Below are 18,156 nucleotides of genomic sequence, written 5' to 3'. Positions count from 1 at the left end.
GATGAACTTGAGGAATTGCGAGACTTTAGACATTCCTGTGTTACTGAAGGGGAAGAGATGGATCAAAAGGAAGGTGGGGCCCAAGGTGGAAAGGGAATTGTGAATACTAAGGAGTATCAGGTATTCAATGCTGGCATCACTGCAGTGAATGGCATGTAGAAGGTCTTCATCCTTATAAAGCATACATTTGAATGGGGGAGGCATTTCAGTTGTTCGTGACAATTAATCAAAGACTGTAGGTTTATCTCGACATTACTGAAACCATCTTGAGTGGTAACTATTACAATTACACCTGAGTCACCTGGGCCAGCTTTCCAACCATAAAATAGACAAAATCATGAGTGTGTGAAGCCTTATGGCAAGCCTTGGTCTAAGAATAGGCCTGATTCTGATCTGATACTACCTCGAGATAGACCATGTATAGCCTGACTTGGCTGAAATCACTTTTTAGGGGGATGGAAGGTTAGAGATAGAGTCTACTCATATGGTACATGATAGCCTCAAACTTGCACCACCATGCCTAGCTCTGAACTAATTTTTGCCCTATTTCATAACCCACCTGTCTTCTAACCCAAATCTCAAGTTCCTAGGTGGTTTTCTTGATACCCAGGCCCATGCTTCTGTTGTAAGTCACCCATAAACTGCACACTGCAATTCTGGGCTTGCCTGCCTCCCTCTTTGGTTTCATAGGCCTTGGGACCAGTTCCCACACATCGGGACTGGACTATTTTGTGAAGGAGAAGAAGAAGAAGAGGAAGAAGAAGAAGAGGAGGAGGAGGAGGAAGAGGGGGGAGGGGGAGGAGGAGCACATCATATTAAAGCATAAGACTGGAGATACCGGATGTTGGAGAGTGCAATAAACAGATTTTTTTTTTTTTTGCTTTCAGACACTATGTTCTCCTGAGTTCAGTATAAGTAAATAAATAATTGTAAGTGTGGTGATATTTTGTTTGTGATCTAACAAAGCTTGCCTGCAGATCAGAGTGCAGAGCTGGCCACACTAGTTAGCCACAGATGCCAGGCAGTGATGGCACACATCTTTAATCCCAGCACTCAGGAGGCAGAGGCAAGCATAGCTCTGTGAGATCTGGGATACCCCGGGATACATAAGATTGATCCAGTTTAAAAGAGAAAAAAGAGCCAGATGGTGGTGGCTCACACATTTAATCCCAATACTTTAATCCCAGCACTAGGGAGGTAGAGACAGGAGTGGTGTGGCTGGGCAGAGAGAAGCCGGAGGAGACAGGAGTCTGAGGAGGCAGTCAGTCTGAGGACAGGATGGCCCCTTTGGTCTGAACATTGGTAGAGGTAAGAACTCTAGTGGCTGGCTGTTCTGCTTCTCTGACCCTTCAGTTTTTACCCCCTGTCAGCCGAGTCTGAGGCTTTATTAAGAACAATTAGAATTCATGCTCCATGTAAGAATCAAATATAATAAACTAATATTATCCAATCTTCTTGGGATAGTGGAAATTATCTGCACTGTAATCAATGATACATATAGATTTTGAGTAGTTACGATGTGGTTATTGCAAATAAGGAGTTGAATTGTTTTATTTAACTTCATTTGAAATATCCACATAACTTTTTAAGTCGAAGAACTTACTATATAATGAAGGTCTTATTTAAAACTGTCCTGAGAATGGCTTTCCTGTTTTTAAAAAGGTTCTCAGTAGCTCTGGGGTTATTACAAGTCCCCAAAGGAAAACTATTATATACAAAAATCTGATTGGCTCAGCTTAGTTGTCAAACCAACTAGGAGAAACTTGTCGGGCCGGTTCTCTGCTTCCAACATGTGGGCCCCAAGGATTAAAGAAGTCTTGGAGGGGTTCTCTCAGATCTTCTCTTCCTTCCAACTGTGAAAGCGCCAGGCCATTATAAATAGTTTTAAGGTGAATCCTCCTGCAGATGTCTTCCACCAGCCACGCCGCGCTCAGACGGCGCAAAGCACTCCTCCCGTCGCTAGGGGCCGCTGTGGTTGTCCCGGTGGCCGGAAGGCAGCGCGGCTTCCGCGTTTCCACCGCGGATCCGCAGGCCTCCGTGCGCTCTTCCGGCCATTCATACGCCTAGTCGGTGAGTCTTTGGAGCTCGAATTCCGTGTCCAGTAGGACCAGAGGGAGGCTGCGCCGCTAGGATGAAGCTCGTGAGGTGAGGAGGCTCTCCGGGCGGGCCGAAGGCGGCGGGGACAGGGTTTGGGCGGGCTCAGGAAGCCGGGCCTCTGCGCCCTCAGGGAGGCGGGAAAGCCGCGTGCGCGCGGCCTGCTAACGGCCCCCGCGTCCGGGCCCGCCGCGCCCTTCTCGTTGCTGCCGGCGAGGAGCCGGCGCGCCCCGGCCCTGCGCGTCTTCCAAGAATGGGGGAGCCGAGCGGTTTCTGCTCGCCTCGTTTCCTGCGGCTTGAACGGAGCCGAGGCCGCTTTCCCTGGCCAGTCGGGCTGCTTGCACGGACGAGAACTCCAAAGCAGCATGGTTTTATCTGCAAACAACGACGCCGATCTGCTAGACGTTTTAGATAAAGTTCTCCTTTATTTTGGATCGGTTGTATGTAACTGGTTAATGTTGGCTTTCGACTCACGACAGTGTCCCAGGATGGGGCAGAAGTTAAGTTAATTTCGCCTGATTGCAGATTGTGTCGGTTAGTGGAGCTTTGTTTGCTGGTATGAATACTTCCAAACCAAATAGGCATTAGGCAGAGCCCGAAACAGGGTTTAATGCCTAAGCCAGTTAGAAATATTTAGTTTCTTGTTGAGTCAAGGACTGCTTATAGTCACCTGTTAAAAGTAGTGGTACGAGATTTTTCTTTGTGGTTTTTCGAGACAAGGTTTCTCTGTGTAACAGCCCTGGCTGTCCTGCACCTCGCCATGCTGGCCTCGAACTCAGAGGCCTGCCTGAAAAGGATTCAGTCATTATGCTGGCCTGCCCCTGCACTCACACAGTAGTACCCTGGTCAGCCCAGATGCAAAGCATCCCTTTAAAAGAAAGGTCTCTGTCCACTTATGCTCTCTTACCCGCTTTTTTTTTTCCCTCTCTCTCTTTCCTGCTGTTCCCCTGGGGCAGACAGGACTTTTCTTGTCTTTCCTGTCCTCTCTCTGTCTCTGTGTCTCTAACCCCCCTTTTTTTCTAATAATCTTCTCACTTAAGTCCTACTGCCTGGCATGATGTCCTTTCGACTGGGTCATCCTTGCCTGCCATGGAATCCACAAAGGTCCCCCACGAACATTTATCATAACACTGCCTCTGTCTCCGGAGTGTTGGGATTAAAGGCATGACCCATCACCGTCGGGCTACAAGATTTCTTTCTTTTCTGTTTAATGCTGAAGGCAGAACAGGTAACATCTGGTCTGTTTGAAATGACAAACACTCTGTTCAGGGGGAGTTGGAAGAGAAAGCATATAAGGTTAAAAAAAAAATTCCACCTGTTCTGGGGATAGCGCCTAGAGAGCTTCCAATAATCGCTCTACCTTTGACTATAGCTCCAGTTCTTTTGTATTTGGACTGTAACATTAGGTAGAAAGTCTCACAATTTAAAGTATACTCTTGCTGTTTCCCTGCTGCCTGATGTGAACTATCATGTGTTTGCAGTAACTTAGGTTTTTCCCATTTAAAGATTCTGTTACGACAGCTTTGCTTTTGGGTGGTGGTACCTGGGGTGTTACCTCGACTTCCAGCTAGCGTCCTAGGCAAGTGCTCACTCTGTTACTGATATGAACCCAGCCAGGGCTACACAGAGAAACTTCTCAAACAACAACAGCAATGGTAATAATAAGTAAGAGAATTCACAAAATGAAGGATTCACTGAAAAATTGAGACAGGATGTCACCAGGTTGTCTAGAAGTCACTCCATATCCCAGGCTGACTTCAGATTTGGGATCATCCTACTGCAGCCTACTGAATAACTGAGATTACAGATCGGTGCCTACATGTCTTAAGGGAATTTTTTTTAGCAGACTGTTATCTCCTCACCCACTCCCTTGTTTCTGAAAGAATTTCTGCTTCCTGAGTGCTGGATTAAAGATCTTCACCCCCATACTTGGCAATATAATTTTTTTTAAAGATTTTTATTTATTTATTATGTATACAGTCTTCTGCCCGAATGCCAGCAGAGGCACCAGATCTCATTCAAGGTGGTTGTGAGCCACCATGTGGTTGCTGGGAATTGAACTCAGAACCTCTGGAAGAACAGTCAGTGCTCTTAACTGCTGAGCCATCTCTCCAGCCCCCGGCAACATAATTTTTTAAGGTGGGTTCCTTTAAAAGTTGCTGAAACGCTGGACCTGTCTGGTGGTTTTTTATTATTATTATTATTATTATTATTATTATTATTATTATTATTATTATTATTATTATTATGTGCACGGTGTACTCCCAACCGCAGGTCAGAAGAAGGCACCAGATCCCATTATAGATGATTGTGAGCCACCATGTGGTTGCTGGAAATTGAACTCAGAACCTCTGGAAAAGCAACCAGTGCTCTTAACCTCTGAGCCACCTCTCCATCCCCTGAGTGTTTGTTGTAGTCCAGTGTCACCTATAGAAAGGGCCTGCTGCTTTCCTTCATAGTAGAATAGTGGTGAGAATGGAACAGATAATATTACTTGTGCAGTTTGCTGTAGTAGTTTACAAAGGATATTGTAGAAAGATAGACTAGAAAATCTGAATATGAAGTGTTGTTAGATGCTATTGTAGGATTATCTTTCCATGGCCATTTGGCTAAAATAAAGCATGGGTGATGCTGTAGAATTATTTCACTGCATGTAATTGTGGTATTGTGAATTACAGACTAGGAAGTCAGAACATGAGGGGTCTGCTAGGTGCTGCTGTCCAGTTATTGCATGCAATTGTGGTGTTAGGTTTACTTTGGGAGAATGTCCTCACTAATGACAACATCTTACTTTTAGATGGCAAGGTGAAGCTGTAAATACTGAAGAGAAAGAAAGGGAGAAATGGCAACATTTTGATTATCAGTTTTCTTCAATGACAGTATATCGTAATAAAAAAATTATGGCAGAGGTAGAGTAGCTGAAATGAAGGCGACAGATTATTCGTCATGCATTGGCACAACTGGGGACAATTATAAAGGCAGATTTGTTCCTTAGAACAGACAAGAAAGAGGAGAATTCCTGGTGAGCTACATTTCTAAAATATATAAAAGTAAAAGAAGAACACTTTTGCAGTCCTGGTGTGGGAAACATCATCTTAAAACCTGAGTTCCAGAAGGGCCATTACAGAATAAAATGGAAAGAAAAAAGCCAGGGGGCTGGAGAGATGACTCAGGTTATGAGCACTGGTTGCTCTTCCAGGGGATCCAGGTTCAATTCCTAGGACCCACAGCTGTCTGCAGTTGCAGTTCTGGGAATCTCTGATGACCTCTTCTGGCATCTGTAGGTACCAGGAACACATGTTGCACACATACATCAAACAGGCAAAACATTCACACAAAAAATTTAAAAAATTTTGTTTGTTTTTCGAGACAGGGTTTCTCTGTGTGGCCCTGGCTGTCCTAGAGCACTCTTTGTAGTCTGGCCTCAAACTCACAGAAATCCACCTGCCTCTGCCTCCCAAGTTCTGGAACTAAAGGTGTGCACCACCTGGCTTGAATAACATTTTTTTAAGGTAAAGAAAAAAGTCAGGTGTGGTGGCATGCACTTGGAGTTTGTACTCTTGAGTGATGGACTGATAAAAGAAAAACTCAAACTGATGAAAGTGTGTGAATAATGTATAAGCAATAAGGATTTTTCTTTATTCATGAAAGAGACCAAGTCACAGACCAATTGCCACTGCCTCCTCTTCCTCCTCCTCCTCTCTCCTGTCTTATAATTATTATTAAGTTTTACTTTATGTGTATGTACCATATGTTTGTCTGAAGTCTCTGGAGACCAGAAGAAAGCGTTAGATCCCCTGGAACTAGAGTAGTTACAGACTGTTGTGAACTGGCATGTGGGTGCTGGGAAGCTAACTGGGATCCTCTGAAATAAGCAGCCAGTGCTCTTGACTAGCTGCAAAGCCATCTACTTAGCCTCTTTTTTCCCCTTTTCTTTTTTGAGCAGTCTCATGTGGCCAGGTTGGTTTCAAACTCAATAGCTAATCCCTTGGATTCCTGTTCTTCTGCCTCCACTCCTCAAGTGCTAGGATTACAAGCATACATCGTAGCCTGTGTGTGTTCATGTACACAACAGGTGCACGTAGACATTATAAGACATTTGGGGGAGTTTGTTTTTGCCTTCCAGGGTCCCAGGGATTATAGCTTAGGTCCTCAGCCTATACATAAACTGCTTTTGCCTGCTGATCCAGCCCTGTTTGGTGTTTTAAATTAATAATTTTGTTGTTGATGATGATCCCTGAGGCAGGGTCTTGATATATAGGCCTTGGCTGGCTTGGAGCTTGCTGTGTAGAACAGGCTGACCTTGAACTCGCAGAGCTCCACCTGCCTCTGCCTCCCTGGTGTTGGCATTAAAGGGTGCCATCATGCCTGGTTCAGATTTTATTTATTTATTTGTTAAGATTACAAGTATCAGGATGGTAGTGCATGCCTTTAATCCTAGCACTTGGGAGGCAAACGCAGGCTGATCTCTCAGTTTCAGAACAACCAAGACTATACAGAGAAACCCTGTCTAGGAAAAAAATAAAGATTACAACTTATTACTTGTGTGGGGGGATTGGCATCACTGTGTGTATAAAAAGGGCAAAAAACCCTGCGGAGAGTTGATTCTCTCCATCATTCTGGGGCTCAGGCTTGGCAGCAAGTGCTTTACCCTTTCAGCTGTCTTGCCATGCCCCCCCCCCAACACACTTTTTTTTTTTTTTTTGCATAGATGGAAAATTGGAAGACTTAATTGGTATTGGTGAGTGCTTACATAAATAAGTTTATAATAGCAAAAAGTTGAAAACATTCACAGTGGGATATTTGGCATTTCCATATAGTGGACTATTATCTAGCTCTTGGAATTTTTATTTTATTTTTAAAGATTTATTTATTATGTGTGGAGTGTTCAGCCTGCATGTATGCCTGCAGGCCAGAAGAGGGCACCAAATCTCATTACAGATGGTCTCATTACCATGTGGCTGCTGGGAATTGAACTCAGGACCTTTGGAAAAGCAGGCGGTGCTCTTAACCACTGAGCCCTCTCTCCAGCCCGGAATATTTATTTTTAAGAAATCATCTCCAGTGTAAATTGCTAAATAAGTTCTAGGTGTTATAGACACTGTTGAAGAATGGCTTACTTTGTGTGAGGTCGGATCTTACATAGGAGCTTACAGATTAGAGGAATATTCCTATTCACCAAGAATGCAGGAAGACTAAGGAAAGGTTCTTTATTTCTACCATGTGATATTTTTTGGTTTTTCTGAGATTGGGTTTCTCCGTAGTTTTGGAGCCTGTCCTAGAACTTGCTCTGTAGACCAGGGTGGCCTCAGACTCACAGAGATCTGCCTAGCCCTCCCATCTTAATGCTACCAATGACAATTCTTATTTTCTTTTTGTGGTTTAAAATTAGTCTAGGGTCCTTTTGTTGTTTGTTGAGACACTGTCTCACGTGCTGCGTAGACCAAGCTGGTCTCCAATTCACAGACCCATCTGCCGTTGCCTCCCAAGTGCTGGAATTAAAGGCATGTCCACCACCACCCTGATACTACTCTAGGATCTTGAATATCTTCATTTGAAGTTGTTGTCTAATACTTTCCAGTGTTTTCTAGTCCAAAGCTCAGGACAATAATGAATGTGGCCCAACACAATATCACAAACTGAAGCATGAACTCTGTAAATTACATTACTGTGTCAAACATTAGAATACTCTTACTGTCCACAGTCTGCAGGTTGGACACCCCCCCCTAGAATATGTGGTACACCTGTGATAGACAGTCAGCTGCCAAATGACAGTTTATTACTTTGTTTATTTATAACTTTGAGAGTGTAGTTCAGGAAAAGTTAAACATGCTGTGTAATGTGAATTGTTGAGATGTTTATCTTATGTGAAGGAGTATTTTATCTGCATGTGTGTATGTGCACCCCATGAGGGTCCAAATAGGACCCCAGACTCCCTAGAACTGGAGATACAAATGGTTGTGAGCTTTGATGTGGGTTCTGAGTTTCAGACTGGGTCCTCTGCAAAAGTAAATGAGTTCTGAACTGCTGGCTCAAGTGTCTAGACCCCATATGAATTGTTGCAGAAGCAGATTTTGAATTCCAGCAATTTCGACATACTAGTTTTCCAAAGAGACTTTTAAATGTTGCAGGTAAAAACTCAGGACTTTTTGTTTTATAGATTTTTGATGAAATTGAGTCATGAAACTGTAACCATCGAATTGAAGAATGGAACACAAGTCCATGGAACAATCACAGGTGAGGAGGCTGCACTGTTTCTGTAATGTTTTTGTTTTTCTGCCTGTGTTCACCTGATGGAGAGTTTTTTTGGTTGCTTAATGACCACTGTTGTAGTAAAGGTCCTCATTCCTTTTGTCCGAATTACTGAATGGGCCTTATTTAAGCCTCATCTTATATTCTTGTGCTACAGTCAAACCAAATTGCCAGGTGCTCTTGTTTTTATAACATGTATGCCTTTGCTTGTGTGTTACTCTGTGTAGAATATTGCTTCTTCCAAAACATATTTGAGACTTTGTACTTTTATTACATTTGTATTTTGCATTTGGCTGTAATTTTTATTAGTCTATGTTAATTATATATGTGATTGAGTTCAATAGGGTATTTTTATACATACATACACACACACACACACACACACAGTATTTTTATCTTCATTATCTTCTCCTGTTCTCTACTGCTTTCTTATTCCTACTTATCCCTCATCCATGTTCCATTCTTTATTTTTTGCTACTCACTGAGCTTTGGAACAATTTCTTCGATAATAGTAGGCATTCTAAAAGATATTTTAAAAAATATGAAGAAGTGATTATCAAGAAAGAAAATAATACCTTAATATGTGTTCCTATTCTCACGTAGGTACAGTGTTTTAATAAACAAGGAGACAAATGGGGCCATTTTCTGGCTATTCAAGAACTTTGTAGTACCGGTTGTGACTGGAACTTGCTTATTAAGTTTTGTATGGTCTGGCATCATATCTAAGGAAGCACAGTTGCTGCCCTTGTTAAAGCGCCCTGAGTAGTGATTTGCTCTGCTCCCTGTAGAACACTGTTGGTCATTGTGGAAGAGCTGGGGAAGGTTTTGTTGTGGTAGTTTTTTGCTTTTTGTTTGTCGCGCCCCCCTCCCCCCATTTTTAGATATCTAAAACTCACTGTGTATGGTTGAGGATGGATGGCCTTCTGGTTTTCTTGCCACTAGCTCCTGGGTGGTGGGATTATTACAAGTGTGCACTACCACACCTTGTGTGTTCAGATCCCACTTCTGACACCAGATAAAGCGGGAAATTACCAATACAGAGCCACATAGAAATACAAGGGATTTTAATAGGGAAAAAGCCTTACTTACAGAGCCACCTAGCCAGCCGGCGTGGCAGCAGGCTGTACAGCAAGCCGAAAGTGAAACTGAAACCAGCCACCTAACCAACTCTCACTCTAGTCACCCTGGCCATGCCCTGGCAGGTGTGGTCAGGTACACCTTTAGCCAGCCCCTAAGCAGATGTGGCTACAGCTTTCCCTAAAGTAATGGGGGTTGAAATCAGGGCTTTATATATACTAAGAAAATACTCTGCAAGCTGAGCTATCCCCAATCCCCAGAATGGAATTCTTGCTTTTTTTTTTTTAAGTCAAAATCTAAAGATGAAACCTGTAATACAAAAAAACCCACAAGTTTCACCAAATACATAATAGGTGCTTAGTAAATGGATGTCCCAGGAGGAAAGTTTCAGTGACCTGGGAGAACAAAGTTTAATAAAGAAGCTCTCATTCTCTAGTGGACAATCACTGTTGAGATTCGGTATCTTCCATGAGCATACATGCATACGATCATGTGCTCAGTCATGGAAGCGTGCTGATCATCCTGTCTGCCATGGAGATAGGGAGAGATCATAAGTCTCTGTTACACCTTTCCTACATAAATTTCCCTAAGAGATGGAGGAGGCAGAATGTATTGAGACTGTCATAGGAAGGGGAAAGGATTTGTTTTGTTGTTTCTCCCCTACCCCCTGAAACAATTTTTCTGTATAGCTCAGGAACTTGTGTAGTGCTGTGCTGTCCTGGAACTTGCTCTGTAGACTGGGTTGGCCTTGAACTCAGAGATCTGCCTGCTTCTGTCTCTGCCTCCCGAGTGCTGGGAGTAAAGGCCTGCGCACCCCCACCCCCTTGCTTGCTTTTGTTTTCTGAGTCAAGGTTTCTCTATATTACAGCTCTGGCTGTCCTGGAACTCACAGAGATCTGCCTGCCTCTGCCTCCCAAATGTTAGGATTACAGACATAAGGAACCTGAGAAATGACCTGGTTGGTAAAGTACTTACTGTTCAAGCTTGAGAACCTGAGTTCAGATCCCAGCTTCCAAAAAAGTTGAATACTACATGTTCCTGCTCTATGAGAGACTCTTGTCTCAAAACACAAGGTGGAGAGTGCCAGCTCAGCCATGTGCATAAAGGTGTCTGCTGCCACGCCTGACAACTTGAGTTTGTTCCTCAGGGTCCTTGTAGAGGGAGGAGAGAGAGAACTTAACTCCTGTGAGTTGTCCATGCATCACAGCACATAGGCACCTACCTTCCCTCCTATCCATACTTATATAAATAAATTAAAAGAAAAGCGGAAAACGATTGAACAAGACACACACACACACACACTCATGTACGCACTCATATTAATACACACAGAATCTTTAGTTTTGTTTGTTGGATTTTATTTCCAAACAGGGTTTCTCTGTATAGCCCTAGCTGTCTTGGAACTAGCTCTGTAGACCAGGCTGGCCTTGAACTCATAGAGATCCACCTGCCTCTGCCTCTCGAGTGCTGGGGTTACAGGTGTGCGCTGCCACCACCTGCCTTTTTTCTTTTCTTTCTTTTTTTTATGATGATGATAATGATGATTTTATTATTTTTATTTTATGTTCATTGGTGTTTTACCTGCATATACATCTGTTTGTGTGAGGTGGTCAAAGGCTCTGGAACTGGAGCTGCCATAGTTGTGAGCTGCCATGTGGGGCTGGCAATTGGACCTGGGTCCTCTAGAAGAGCAGCCAGTGCTCTTAACTACTGAGCCATCTCTTCAGCCCCCAAGGTTTTACTTTTAATTATGTATGTATGCATTAGAGTGCAGGTGCCTTTGAAGTTCAGAAGCACTGGCTCCCTCTGGAGCTGCAGTGCAGGCAGTTTTTACATATGAGCCTCCTGATGTGGGTGCTGGGAACCAGATTTGATCCTCTGCAGGAGCTCTGCACACTGAACTATTGAGCCATCTCTCTGAATCCTAAAAATATACTTTTTAAAAATAAATAGACATGTTAAGCTGGGTGTGGTATTTGCCTTAGACCAAGCACTTGGGTGGGGGACTTGGGCAGGAGAATCACAAGTCTGAGGTCAGCCTATGGTGCATTGCATAGATACACTTTGTCTCAGGAAGGTGGGTGGAGTTCCTAGTGATAGGAAAAAATATCATAGGTTTTTAAAAAGAAAGGTGGACATGGCTTGATGAATTTCCTGAGTCTTTCAGATGGATTCTTTCTCTGTAGTCCAGGCTCTTCTTGAACTCTTGGTGTTCCTCTTGCCCTACCCAGCCTCTTGAATGCTGAGCTAACCGGTGTGACTTAACCACACCACCAGTGCATTCAATTCTGTACATGTACTCAGCACTCAGTATTCAGGCTGGGAAAAAATCTTTTATGAAAGAAAAATTGCTGATTTGTATTGACACCCCCCAGTTGTACATGTATTAAGTTGTCTCAGAAACTTGCACCAGATAATACTTTTTTTTTTTTAAAGATTTATTATTATCTTTACAGTGTTCTATCTGCATGTATAGAGTGCACACCAAATAGGGCACCAGACCTTATAGGTGGCTGTTAGCCATTATGTGGGTGCTGGGAATTGAACTCAGGACCGTAAGTCAGTGCTCTTAACCTCTGAGCCACCTCTTGAGCCCCCGGATAATACTCTATAGTATGATTTCAACTGCTATTTTTTTGTTTATTTTTTTTGTTTTTCGAGACAGGGTTTCTTTAGCTTTGGGGTCTGTCCTGGATCTTGCTCTGCAGACCAGGCTGGCCTCGAGCTCACAGAGATTTGTCTGTCTCTGCCTCTTGAGTGCTGGGATTAAAGGTGCTTGCCACTAATGCCTGGCCTTCAGCTGCCTTCTTTATCGTGTTGGTAATTGTTGTGCTTTCTTTCCCTTTAGGTGTAGATGTCAGCATGAATACACATCTTAAAGCTGTGAAAATGACCCTGAAGAACAGAGAACCTGTACAGTTGGAAACATTGAGTATCCGAGGAAATAACATCCGATATTTTATTCTACCAGACAGCTTACCTCTGGATACATTACTTGTGGATGTTGAGCCTAAGGTGAAATCTAAGAAAAGGGAAGCTGGTAAGTGAAGATGTTTTGTATATAGTGTGTTGAAATCTTAATTCAATGGTGGTTCAGAATACATCTGTGAACATTGAGGGCATAGTATTGCTTGCAGCATCTTATATTCAGATGAGTGCATGTGATACCTAGAGTTCCTGGAGTTGCTGTGAGAAGAGCTGTGCCTTTTCTGCTGTCCTTTCCTCAATGGGTTCTAGATTTGGAGGCTGCCTGTAGCTTCCCTTTCTCTTGTGTGAAAATTTATTGTGAATTGTCTTGCCCATGCAGCTTAGAAGACATTAAGTTTGGTGATTTCTTCCCTTTGTTCTTCTTGGGATTCATGAGAACTGAGCCTTTTAGCTGATTCTTTTCTCATCTTGTCTCTGCCTTTTTGTTCTAGCTTCTGGGAGATAGCTGTGACCTTGCTCTCTGTCAGCACATACTTTATTCTCAAGCCTCCTTTGAGTTTTCCAAAGATCCTGTTATTCTGTTGCTGTCTGTCTTAGGGTCTCCATTGCTGTGAAGAGATACTACTGCAGCTGTCATAAAGGAAACACATTTAATTGGGATGGCTTACATTTTCCAAGCTTTAGTCCATTATCATGGTGGGACATGGCAGTGTGTAAGCAGAAGTGGTGCTGGCTACATCTTGATCAAAAGGCAACATGTAGTAAACTGCCTCATTGGGCATGGCTTGAGCATATGTGAGACCTCCACAGTAACACACTTTTCTAATAAGACCACACTCCAGCCAGGCCACGCCTCCTAAAAGTGCCTCTTCCTTTGGGGGCCATTTTCTTTCAGACTACCACACTCACAGTTGTTATTGTTGATAGACTAGTAATTGTAGTTTTCTCTTTGGGGGGCACACATGAGGGAGAGAAGTGTGGAGACAGGGTTTCTCAGTAGAGTTGCTGTCCTAGAACTCACTCTGTAAACCAGGCTGGCCTCAAACTCAGAAATCCGTCTGTCTCTGCCTCCTGAGTGCTGGAATTAAAGGTGTGTGCTACCACTGCCTGGCCCTATATGTTTATTTTTAAAGATACTTAGAAAGGACATTCTGGGGCTGGGCGGTATTTGTCCAGTCTAGCCTTGAGTTTGTGACGCTCCTGCTCAGTCCCCCTAAGTAACTGGGCTTTTAGGCTTGTTCCACCAGTTCCAGCTTCTATAGGGTTCCAAAGTAAGTTGGTCTCTTCACTAGGCAAATTCAAAGTTTCAAGATCTAGAAGTCTATCCTAGAGCTGTTTTTCTCATTGAGAGGTTTCAGTTCCCTGCTGTATTAGCTACTTCTCTTGTTTCTGTGAGAAAATACCTTACAAGAAGCAGCTTCAAGAAAGAAAGGTTTAGTCTTTCTTGTGTGGGTTGAATGAACCTTTCATAGGAATCACCTAATACCATTGGGAAACACAAATACTCATTATGATTCAAAACAGCAGCAAAATCACAGTTATGAAATAGCAATGAAATAATTTTATTGTTGGGGGTCACCACAACATGAGGAACTGTATTGAAGGGTTGCAGCATTAGGAGGATTCATAGTTCAAGGTGTTACATTTCATTACCTGGAGAATGCAGAGCAACTCCAGGAGCAACCCTTGTCCTGTCACATTGTGTCAGGAAGCAAAAAGTGAACAGGACGTTTGGCCAGGCAATAAAACCTCAAGGCAAACAGTACCACCAGGTGGAGACCAAGTGATAGATACAAAATGTGAGTCTATGGAGGGCTTTTCACATTGAAACCACAGTATCTGCTTGGGGAGATGTGGCTGTCAGCCAGCAGTGTAAGAATAGGGCAGGAGCCGGGCGGTGGTGGCACTCGCATTTAATCCCAGCACTCAGGAGGCAGAGGCAGGAGGATCTCTGTGAGTTCGAGACTTGCCTGGTCTACAGGAGCTAGCTGCAGGACAGCCTCCAAAGCCACAGAGAAACCCTGTCTTAAAAAACCCAAAGAATTGGGCAGGAGAAAAGGGCCATTGTTTCATAGATGTTTAATATGTTGACCTTGAGATTTTGTTGCCTTCCACCCAGGAATGCACTTTGTGTTGTAGCCTGCTGGAATTAGTTATAATAATACAAATGCTCTTGGATTTATTAGTTTTTATTTAAAAATTAATGCATAGATTAAAAAACAATTTACCTTTCCCTCGCCTCAAGCCTTTCTGTGTCAGTGTCTTTTGTTTCCTTCTACTGTTTCTTTCCTAACTACTTGCTTTGCAGGATGAGGAGGCAGACTGTCAGTCTAATTGATGTCCATAAACAATGTCAACAGTTTTTTGATATGATTTGTTTTAGCGTCCTGCCTTGTCATCATCTCACTCTTTGTGGCTTTGGAGGCGGTCCTGGAACTAGCTCTTTTTGTGAAACTTCAGTCTTTTTTTTAAAGTTTTATTTATCATTTATACTGTATTCTGCATGCATGTATGCCTGCAGGCCAGAAGAGGGCACCAGATCTCATTATAGTTGGTTGTGAGCCACCATATGGTTGCTGGGAATTGAACTCAGGACCTCCAGTAGATCAGCCAGTACTCTTAACCTCCGACCCATCTCTCCAGTCCGGAACTAGCTCTTAAAGAGGTCTGCCTGCCTCTGCTTCCCGGGTGCTGGGATTAAAGGCATTTGCCACCACTGCCCGATGCTAAAAGTCCTAGTTTCTTTAGAAGCTATTTGTCTGTTACTAAATGCACACCTAGACCTTGAGAGGCAGAGGCAGGTGGATTACTGTAAGTTTGAGGTCAGCCTGGTCTACAAAGTGTAAGGTCCAGGACAGGCAAGGCTAGAAGAGACTCTCTGAGGGTTTCTATTGCTATGAAGAGAGACCATGACCAAGGCAACTCTTATAAAGGAAAACATTTAATTGGGGTGACTTACATTTTAAAAGGTTTAGTCCATTTTATCATGGTGTGACATGGTGGTGTACAGACAGACATGGTACTGGAGAAGTAGCCAAGTGTCTTACATTTAGACTTGTAGGCAGCAGGAAGTGGTCTGAGTCACTGGGTGTGGCTGAGCATCTATGTGACTTCAAAGCCTATTTCCACCATGACACACTTCCTCCAACAAGGTCCCATCTACTCCAGCAAAGCCACACCTCTTAACAGTGCCACTCCTTTTTAAAACACCACAGAGACCATATCCTAAAATGAATGGGTGGATGACTTTACAAGGGTGTGAGGTGTCAGACCATTTGCCTGACCTTCCTATGTGAGGCCCTGGGGAAAATAGACAAATCTCAGTCTTGAGTACACCAAGCAGGTGCACTGTGGTTTCTTGTCTTTGCTTTTTATTTTGTCCATGTGATGTTAAGGATATGCTGTGTGTTAAAGTACTAAGTTATAGCTGAGCCAAACAAGTTTTCAGGCTCTGACGTTATTAGATTGTTATTTGGTAGAATGTACTTAGGGTTTCTTGATTTTTGGATTAACTTGCAATGGTGGTGGTGTTCCTGTTGAGCTGCTAACTAACTGAAGAGTGTGGGTAGAAGGGACACAGGGTAAGCCTGTGTGGTGACTACTGAAGGGAGGGAACTTCACCTGCTTTGTTTTACTCTTTCCCCAGTTGCAGGAAGAGGTCGAGGCCGAGGCAGAGGAAGAGGACGTGGTCGCGGCAGAGGACGAGGAGGTCCTAGGCGATAATGTCTTTCAAGATTACTTTTTCAAAGTGATAAGGAATTGGGGGATATTTTTTGTACAGGTTTTGTTTGTTTGTCAGTTTTTAATAAACGTAAGTGTGGGGATGGAGTTTTCTGCTGATTATCAAATCGAAGTTTCAGTGTCTACTGTCTACTCAACACAGGCTGTTCCGTTCTTGGTGTCAGTCACATGAAATGAGTGTGCACTGAGCATGCATTTCATTTCTTTGAATCCATTTTGTGGTGCCCCTTTTGCGGTGAAATAAAAAACTCTTGGTATTTTAACAGAGTCCTTATGGGATGGGAACCAAAATTCATTTTCCTTAGTTTTACTCCTTACAACCAACCTTACTGGTAAAAGAAAAAAAAAACAAAAAACAAACATGGGATTTTGCCAGCCCGTGGTGGCCCACATCTTTAGTCCCATCATTCTGGAGGCAGAGACAGGCAGATCTTTGAGTTCCACAACAGTCAGGGCTACACAGGAAACCCTTGTCTTGGGAAAACAAAAACACACTGATTTTGTTATTATGTTTTTGAAAGGTTATTAGTAGACTATATAACCTTACATTCTCCAGAAATGTTTCCTCATGTGTTCACTAGATTTTCATTTGAGCAGTTTAGAAGCCTTTATTTTTGTGATGCACCAATCAGTAACTTCTTTGTCAAATGTTACAAAGTTTTGTTTTTTGTATTTGTTTTTGAAACAGGGTCTCTACATAGAGCTGGCTTTCCTGAAACTCAGCTGTGTAGACTGGGCTGGTCTCTAACTCATAGGTATCTGCCTGCCTGTGTCTCCTAAGTGATAGGATCTTGAGGCCCCAATGGCAGGCCTCAAGAAGTCTTAACAAAAGAAAAACCTGTTTTCATAGCAAAAGAATTATTACAGTTAATAAGAATTCTTAGGTTTTAGCCGGGTGTTGATGGCGCACGCCTTTAATTCCAGCACTCAGGAGTCAGAGACAGGTGGATTTCTGTGAGATTGAGGCCAGCCTGGTCTATAAGAACTAGTTCCGGGATAGCCCCCAAAGCCACCACACAGAAACGCTGTCTCTAAAAAACAGAAACAAGCAACCCAAAAACTTTATTTTTTAGTGTGTGTGTGTGTGTGTGTGTGTGTGTGTGTGCGCGTCTGCGTCTGCGTCTGCGTCTGCATCTGCATGTGGGTATGTGCATGTGCCCAAAGAGGTCAGAGGTGTGGGATCTCCTAGAACCAAACTAGAGTAAGGGTGGTGGTTTGGAAGAATAGTAAAGTTTTTATATTTTCATCCTCTAGCCCTATTTGTGGATTTTATTTTATTTTTGAGGTAGCTTCTCATGTAGTCCAAGCTGGCCTTAAAACTTTTTTGTTATTGTTTTTTTTTTTTTTTTTTTTTTTTTTTGAGACAGGTTTTCTCTGTGTGGCTCTAGCTGTTCAGGGTCTAGCTCTGTTGACAAGGCTGGCCTCAAACTCAGCTATCTGTCTGCCTCTGCCTAACGAATGATGGGATTAATGGTGTGTGCCACCTTACCCAGGCTTAAAGATGGATTTGTTTATATATTTTATGTATGAGTAGTCTGATGTATGCCTGCATACCAGAGCAAGGCTCCAGATCCTATTTTATATGGTTTTGATGATGCCTTGTGGGCACTGGGAATTGAATTTTAGGACCTCTGGAAGAGCAGCTAGTGCTCTTAACTGCTGAGCCATCTAACCAGCCCCTGGCCTGTCTATGAAACCTAAACTGACCTTGAACTCCTAATTTTACTTATTTTTAGATTTATTTTTTTACGTATACAGGTGCTTTGTCTGTATGCCTGCAGACCAGAAGAAGGCATCAGATTGTGAGTTGCCATGTGGGTACTGGCAGTTGAACTCAGGATCTCTGAAAGTGCTCCCTGACCTTGAATCCCTGATCTTCAGGCTGCCATCTCTCAAGAGTTGGTATTACAAGCTTGAGTCTTCACATTCAGTTTAGAAGTTTGGTCTGCAGGCAATAGGAAGTGAACTGCTTGCCACACTGGGCATAGCTTAAGCATATGAGACCTCAAGCCCCCTCACGCCTCCTAGCAGTGCCACTCTTTATAAGCCAAGCATTCAAACACA

General features: G+C 43.1%; 1 protein-coding gene across 1 annotated transcript; it reads left to right on the top strand.

Moving 5' to 3' along the window:
- Positions 1-1,988: 1,988 nt before the first annotated feature.
- On the top strand, positions 1,989-16,199 carry Snrpd1 (small nuclear ribonucleoprotein D1 polypeptide). The gene is made up of 4 exons (XM_027404321.2): positions 1,989-2,145; positions 8,255-8,331; positions 12,272-12,463; positions 15,998-16,199. Exons 1-4 carry the CDS (start codon positions 2,132-2,134, stop codon positions 16,072-16,074), a joined length of 360 nt encoding a protein of 119 aa, XP_027260122.1. The 5' UTR covers positions 1,989-2,131; the 3' UTR covers positions 16,075-16,199.
- The last annotated feature ends 1,957 nt before the right edge of the window (positions 16,200-18,156 follow it).

This window comes from Cricetulus griseus, chromosome 2, assembly GCF_003668045.3.
Source record: "Cricetulus griseus strain 17A/GY chromosome 2, alternate assembly CriGri-PICRH-1.0, whole genome shotgun sequence".
In the NCBI taxonomy this organism is placed as follows: domain Eukaryota; kingdom Metazoa; phylum Chordata; class Mammalia; order Rodentia; family Cricetidae; genus Cricetulus; species Cricetulus griseus.
The sequence above is the reverse complement of the archived record's forward strand: the minus strand, read 5'-3'. Positions and strand labels throughout refer to the sequence as shown.